General features: G+C 46.4%; 1 protein-coding gene across 2 annotated transcripts in view; it reads left to right on the forward strand.

Moving 5' to 3' along the window:
* Positions 1–7,904, forward strand: part of rad17 (RAD17 checkpoint clamp loader component) — a 15,674-nt gene that overhangs the window by 3,572 nt on the left and 4,198 nt on the right. For both annotated transcript variants that reach the window (XM_031879303.1, XM_031879304.1), the window contains exons 3-14: positions 1–180; positions 780–854; positions 1,020–1,158; positions 1,707–1,843; positions 2,298–2,350; positions 3,351–3,476; positions 4,338–4,407; positions 4,507–4,618; positions 4,750–4,947; positions 5,895–5,998; positions 6,114–6,260; positions 7,645–7,773. The exon at positions 1–180 is cut by the window's left edge and continues 36 nt beyond it. In XM_031879303.1, coding sequence (XP_031735163.1) covers positions 1–180; positions 780–854; positions 1,020–1,158; positions 1,707–1,843; positions 2,298–2,350; positions 3,351–3,476; positions 4,338–4,407; positions 4,507–4,618; positions 4,750–4,947; positions 5,895–5,998; positions 6,114–6,260; positions 7,645–7,773 — 1,470 coding nt within the window. The remainder of the gene's footprint in view (positions 181–779; positions 855–1,019; positions 1,159–1,706; positions 1,844–2,297; positions 2,351–3,350; positions 3,477–4,337; positions 4,408–4,506; positions 4,619–4,749; positions 4,948–5,894; positions 5,999–6,113; positions 6,261–7,644; positions 7,774–7,904) is intronic.

Below are 7,904 nucleotides of genomic sequence, written 5' to 3' on the forward strand. Positions count from 1 at the left end.
CCGGGTGAAAGCTTCGCTCTGCCCAGACGGAGAAAGGGCAGCCAGGCCGAGCCCAAGAGGCCCAGGAAGAGGAGGGGAGAGTCCGGCAGCTCAGACCCTCGCACGTCCCACACGCTGAGAGAGTCGGCCCACGGGGACCAGGATGAGCCGTGGGTGGACAGATACTCCCCGCGTTCGCAGGTCAGCATCGTCGCTTTTGAAGTTTGTTCTGGAACCCACAAACACATCTGGGTACAGCCAACAACTGGTCTGAATCAAGTACTGCGCTGTGTCTGTAGTTCAGCATGTGGGCTGTAGTGCTTGGACACGGAGCAGGAGAGCGAGTGTTGCATCTTCACCACATGGGAGCGTTTAAATAACGTGTGCATCTTACCAAAAACCCGTTAGATAGAAAACCCATTATTGACTTGGAGACGAGGGAACCAGAAGTGTGAAGATGCTGACTCTGTTCTGGGTTTTAGGAGTGCGTCACTTTTATAATTTGCACCATTGCATGCAATGCCTTGATACGCCAAAACCGTTTTTATTTCTTTTACTCACTCTTTCAACGTACATATGGACATGTGAGAGTTGTTCTGAGACTGACTTTGAAGATGGCGCGGGACGTCATCTTCTCCACTGCTGCCGGTTCAACATGCAGCACGTCTTCACAGCTGATATCCTCTCGTCTATCTGATTTGAGTGTCTGGAGGGTGAACCACATGTGTTCTTTAGCTGTGATAAAACCTTATAGTGTGTAGTGATGGTTACTTTGTGTGTGTGTGTGTGTGTGTGTGTAGGCCGAGCTCGCTGTCCACAAGAAGAAGATAGAGGAAGTAGAGAACTGGATGAGAGAGCACTTAAACGCATCGAAGGTAAGAGAAGTTTCACCATATCTGTAACTGAAGCCTCGTTCTCCTAACAATGTTTGCGACGACTGTTGTTAAGAAAAACAAATTCCAACAGCTTAGCTTTGCCGGGGGGGGGGGGGGTCTCCAGTGAGGATACACGGTTCAGGCCTGAACTGTTATCATCCACAGGGTGGCGTCTTGCTGCTGACGGGACCGTCGGGCTGCGGGAAGACCGCCACGATCCAGGTTCTGTCTCTGGAGCTGGACGTCAGGGTTCAGGAGTGGACCAACCCGTCCAACACGGAGCCGTACAGCAGCAGTCGGCACGGTGAGGAGAAGCCTCGTATCCTCGTTATTATCGTAAATATGAAAGACAATCACCCCGAGAACTGAAAACATGAAGATGCTGATGTTGAGACAGGTCACAGTTGGTGCTGATGTATTAAATTGCTTTATTTTGAAAGGTGCTCCGAATATTCCTGGAGATGTTTGTCAATGGTCGTGGATAATAATACAAATAATAATAATCCATTCTATATGTACAGCACCTTTCATGCAAGAAAAGCCACCCAGTGTGGAGCTGTGGGGTTCTCAGAACACACACAATCTATCAACCGGTGAACACAATCATAAAGAAAATATATATTATATATTTAAAATATTAAAAGTCAAGTAAAATACAGACTTTAAAAAGAATGATAGCAGTGAAAATAAGACATAGATTAGTAGAGTGAACAGGTACTTTTGATTATTAAACATAAAGTGTGACGTCTTGCACGTAAGAATGAATGTGTGTTTTTGGGGGCAGGCTGACGGCTGACCTGCTTCTCTATCCTGTGTCTGTGTGCCGTCTCTGATTCTCCATCTTTCGCACAGACTGGAGGACGAACGGCTCGTCCTGCAGCTCCCAGTTAGCCCCGTTCCAGGACTTCCTCCTCCGAGCGAACAAGTACAGCTGCCTGAAGATGGTGGGGGACGGGGCGGCCGCAGACGGGAAGCTCATCCTGGTGGAGGTACGTACGGCGCTCCACCCTCACTGCGTGGCAACATTGTATCAATCTTTTATTTTATAAACTATTAACGCTGCAAATACAAAGTTAACCTTTTGGAAGTGAGTGCTGTCTCAGTCCACGAGATGGTGTTTCTGCTGCCGGCATGACGGACGAAACCGCTGTGATTAAAACAATGAATACAAAACGATTGAAGTGGATAAACCAAGTGGAACTCTCATGTTTGTATCACTGTTGCTGCTGTAATATTTAGGAGGCATGTAGAATGACGTAATGAATGGTTGGTTGATTCATAACTGCAGTAGATGCTCTGGTCTCTTCTTCACAGACTAATCCTCCTGTGTTTAACACCACTGAGGATACGTGGGGTACTGTTGAGAACAGGATTGTGTGATTGTCTGAAGCTGCCGTGTTTAGCTCTATAGTTCACACTTGGTCACCACATCTCCCTCCTCAGGATTTCCCAAACCAGTTCTACAGGCAGCCCGGCAGCCTGCACGACATCCTGAGGTGAGAGCACAGCTTTCACACAGCAGAGCAGGAGAGGTTCCTGTGACGGTACCACTACCGCTACTGGTTTCACTCTGCAGCTCCACAGTGTCTCTGCGTTATGTGTAAAAGAGAACGATAGGAGGCACTAAAGATTTGTTTTATTGAAGAAACAGATGATGCTTAATTTACAGTGCTACTGCAATATTTTAGATGTACTATAAAGTTATCCATTCATGCATGAACAAATAGATTTCGCTGAAAGGGGAAAAAAATGCACGTGTGTACAGATGCATGTAAATGTTCTTCAACATTCAAGTACAAATAGCCCCAATCGCCCAGGACGAGTATTGCCAAGGGACTGTACTATAAATGATGATACTATATCATATTCATATTTAATATTATTATAATAAATAGGCCTATTTATGTTACAATAATACTCACAAAGACCTCTTGCTGCGGTGCTAACGGGTCTTTATGCTGTGCAGAGAGACGAGCCTCCTTACTGCCGACCCGGCCTCCATGATCCTCCGCCGGGAAGGAGGCAGGAAACAGAAAACCTTATAAAGAAAGTACAGTCGGTCATTTGCAGGAGAATGTTACTTGACAAATTAGGGACGTGGTAGATTGGCTCGGGATTAAGATCGTAGACAACCTCTGCAATGATTACAGAGTACTGGAGGTGCCCAGGTAATACTAGTGCCGTGTGAAAGAGCTAATAACTATACATCATCTAAACAATAAGAACACCATCCACCAACCATCCCTCTGCTATGGTTCCGTTTCCTTTTCACTGATATACACACGTGTCCACATCTATACACCTCAATGAGCTTCATGTCATGATGGTGATTTTTATTTTATTTTCAATGCAGTGCTTGAAAGTAACAAAGTATTTCTTGTATTGTTTCACATTAACTGGGCTCATGTCCCCCAATTTAAATAGTATGTTTCAAAAATCAGTGTCCATGAATCTCACCTGTGTCTTGTGTCTTGTGTCCCGCCGCGTGTCTTCCAGGCGCTTTGTGAAGACCAGCCGATGTCCCCTGGTGTTCATCGTGTCGGACAGTCTAAGCGGAGACAGCAGCTCGCGCTTCCTGTTCCCCAGAGAGATCCAGGAGGAGCTGGACATCAGCAGCATCAGGTTGGCTTTGACGGGGGGGTGTTTGACCTTTACACAGAACCCACCGTAGACCCCCAGGGACCCCTGTTGGAATCAGTTTATTCCCGGCTGTGGACTTTAGAGGGATGGTTGCTCGTGTACATCCATGGATAGATTTACCGAGGAACCTTCTGTTTTGGTAAAAGTCGATATTTAATTCCTGTTTGTTTTAATCACCACGATCTCCCTGGTGCATCGGGTGAGTCCCGTCTGGCAGAGGATTCTATCGGGAACGCCATGAGGGAATCTCTTCAACATATTAGAAGCTTATTCCTCAACATGCTCCTCTGCTCTTTGTATGTGTGCATGTCCGCTGGTCTCTCTCGCTGTCTGTCTGGTTATATGTGACATATATGTGGAATTAGGACGAAGTAAAAACAATCACAGAGAGCATCGTGTGTTAGGTAAAAACCAGCCCGGAGATGAAACTCCAGAAGAACAGCGGGGAGATGGGAAGACAATCAAAATGTTTAGCAATCATGGAATGAATACTTAATCATTCATCATAATCAGATCATTTATATAATGTCTCCTTTGAAATCATCTATAATCAGTGATCTGTTTGTTCTCCAGCCCGATTCGCTCGTGGAATAAATAGACACGTCATTAGCTGCGTCGCTCTCAGAGCCAATCACAGAGCAGGCGAGCAAACGTTTCAGTTTACAATCTGCACTTCCTGCACAGACATTTCACATTAAAATCGTTCAGTGGCTCAGAGGATAAAAGCTCTCGCATGTCTAAAAAGGACTTTTAATGTGAAACATCTGCAGGAGTTTAATTAACAGGAGGAAGGAAACCCTGAACTCTCTGGATCCCACTGAACATGGTCTTGTGCTCTTCCAGCTTTAACCCCGTGGCTCCAACCACAATGATGAAGGTCCTCACTCGAATTTCAGCGGCGGAGGCAGGACAGGTGAAAGCAGTCCTTGCAGTTTATCACACATATTAGTACGATTCTTTATTTATTTTTGACGGGATTTCTACTGTCTATTTCCCCCATAATCGTAAGCAGAGCTGTGGGAGGATGTGCGTCACAGACCAGGCGGTGTTGGAGACGCTGTGTTCAGGAAGCTCGGGAGATATTCGCAGCGCCATCAACAGCCTCCAGTTCTCCTCGCTCCCAGGTCAGGCCACGCAGGGGCAGTCAAACACGTGAACCTGTTGATGTGAATGAGCATTAACTGCCATTGAGCAAATGTCGCCCCGTCTCATCAACTGACATCAAAGAACATCTGTCATCGTTATAACTTTGCAGACACGTCGTTGGAAAAGGGTCTGTGGAGGATGAAGAAGGACAGACGTGCGGCTTTGCCTAGCAAAGCCGCTTCCAGAACAACCCAGAGGAGGAAGAAGTCCAAGCTGACGAAGGAGCCGGAGGAGGAGCAGGCCATTGGAGGGAAGGATGCTTCCCTGTTTCTGTTCAGAGCTCTGGGGAAGATCCTGCACTGCAAACGTGAGTTGCATCTCCCGGTTTGCATAGAGTACCTACCAACAACTATAGTGTGCGCATCAGTGCCGGATAGACCTTCTTCCTGTGTGCCATCATGGAGTTCCATTGTTGTCCAAAAACTATGAAACGCACATCAGTGAGCCACACCTTCATCACATGACGACACACTTTAGGTAGTTTTCACTCAATCACACATCCACTGTCCTGCTGTAGTGCATCCAGAATCGGGCTTAATACAGCATGTACTTCCCCCGAGCTAAGCAACGCCGTGGTAACAACCTGACAATCACAAGGTAGCCCCGCCCTCTGTTTGACTCTAGATGGCCCATAACTTACTAAATGAACATCATGCTGTATTGAAGAAGACTTGAAACTAGAGATTGAGACCATAAACTCATGTTTACAATGTTTACTGAGGTAATAAATCAAGAGAGAAGTAGAGTCATTTTCTCATAGACTTCTATACAACCAGAGGAGTCGCCCCCTGGTGGTCACTAGAGAGAATGCAGGTTGAGCTGAGAGCTGCAGATGGGGTAGGGCAGTCAGAGTCTCAAGAAACACACTAAAACACTTTTAGTGGGATTTGTTGACAATAAGACATAAATAATATCATCGCGTTATTCTTTAAAGTCTTGATTCATCAGCGATAACCAACAAAATGAATCCGATGTAGAAATGTGTTTCCGTTGGAACATGTTGACTGTTTAACTTGGCAGGAGTGTCACCAGACCCCTCTACTTTTGCATCGTAAATTGTTTTAAGTGAATTCACATCCATGCAGAAAGTCACCGCTAAGACATTTGGATGACGAGGACCACGTGAAGCACAGTCTCCAGTGTGTGATAAAGCGCTGCGCTGTGTTTGTGCTCGATGACACACGACGGACTCTAGTGATTGAAAGTCACACGGAGGCAAATCATTTGTATCCCTGGTTGTTTTGTCATCAACAGGAGAGAAACCTGAAGATGGAGAAGCAGCTGCATGTGCCCCTGGACCTGGTCTACCATCTCACCTGTCCCATCATCACAGAGGAGCACTGCTTGTAGAACCTGAGGTTCGCCTGCTTTTTACCAAAGTATTATTAACGGGTAACATCAAGCATGTCCATATGTCCTTGTAGTCTTTGAGAACACTGAAGAACTCGGCTGTCCGTGTCTCTTTCTGTTCAGTTGGTTGTTGAGCGTTCGCACATGTCTGGAGAGTTCTTCAACCTGTACCTCCATCAGAACTACCTGGACTTCTTCTCCGAGGTGGAGGACGTGGACCGGGCCAGCGAGTATCTGTCTGACGCCGACCTCCTCACTTCTGATTGGACGGTCAGTCTTTCCCTTGGCACTAATATATGATATGAATGCTTTCATCTGTGGAAATTGAACCAAAGTGTTCCAGATGTCGGCATGCTATATTTAAGGAGTTGCTTCCGCATTAATATAGAAAAACCACCAGTTCCAAGCCCCTATCTGCGACGAGCTGACACATCTTTGGACGTCTGTTGTCTGTGTTTATGACGTCTGTTGTCTGGCAGATTTTTCATCAGTTAAAACAAGCTGTCGGATAAATCTGAACACCTTTTTTTGGAGAGTGCTTTCAAAAATCAGACTAAAACAGCAGCAATAATATAAAAAGCGGCACCTTTTCAATACCAGTATCTGTGAGAGACACCTCAGTCTGGAAACAACACATGAATCCTTCTGCAGTGCATTACAAGTGTGCTGTAATCTAGAAAAACAAGGTTTAAACACAGCAGCTCTAAAACGAGGCACGGAATGTCTTATGCTGCGTTCACACCAAACACGTCGCGAATTCATCGCGCCGCGTATTCGCGGCGGAGCCGGAGAGGGGGCGTGGCTTATCGCCCTGAAAGCCGTTCAACTGTCCGCCATTAACCATGGAAAAAATAACCTCTATTTCTGCTTAGTACATGTTGTGGAAGTCACAGATATCCCGGGAAACTAAACGCCGTCATGTCTGGTTCATAACATTGTCCAGAGGAGCTCCGTGGATTTTATCAAAGTGTGTTCACTGTGTCTATCAAGCCACAGGTCGCTGTTTACTACAGCTGTATGAACACTAAATAAACTGATTGCTGTGATTTAACGGCAATAAACCGACAAAAAGGGACTCCGAAATAACTACGTAATGATGCCGATTTGATCGTAGAGCTCTGGGTGAACACAGACGGCTACAGGATTTATTTCCTGATTCAACAACGGCAGGAAGTCAGTGATGACGGGGGTAGCAACTCAACGCTGATAGGCTATCGCGCCGGGGCGTAACGCGAATATTTCGCAGAAGTTGAAAAATTTCAACTCGCGCGTTTGGGGCGATTTGGCGTTTGACGCGGATTTGCGTCAATCGCGCCGCAAATTCGCGTCAATCGCGCCGCGCCATCGTAAATTCGCGCCGCGACAGTCTCATCGCGTCTGTGCATAGACTTTGTATGTAATCTACTCGCGCGAGTAATTCGCGACGCGTTTGGTGTGAACGCAGCATTAGGCATTTTACACTGCATGAGTTAAAGAGAGAGAAACCAATATGACAGCAGCACGCAGGAAAGACTCACATTGAGCTGAAATATAACTCCAGATTATATTCTCTCACTGCATCGATGGCTCTCGTATAAACAGTACGGTCCATGCTGGATGGTCTGCAGCAGCAGTCTGGTCCTCTGCATTAAGGGCTGCGCTGTGCTGTTTTCAGAGTCGCAGCACCATGGGGCAGTACGGGTCTTCAGTGGCCACCAGGGGGCTCCTTCACTCCAACTCCCAACACGTCTCTGTTGGCTTCAGACCACTTCACAAACCCAACTGGCTGCTGGTCAACAAGAAGGTACGACACATCATTAGTTTATCTGGTTTAAATGTGAGGACTGGTTTGAATGTGAGGACTGGTTTAAATGTGAGGACTGGTTTAAATGTGAGGACTGGTTTGAATGTGAGGACTGGTTTGAATGTGAGGAC

The sequence above is a fragment of the Anarrhichthys ocellatus genome, unplaced genomic scaffold (assembly GCF_004355925.1).
Source record: "Anarrhichthys ocellatus isolate YVR2014 unplaced genomic scaffold, GSC_Weel_1.0 scaffold244, whole genome shotgun sequence".
NCBI lineage: Eukaryota > Metazoa > Chordata > Actinopteri > Perciformes > Anarhichadidae > Anarrhichthys > Anarrhichthys ocellatus.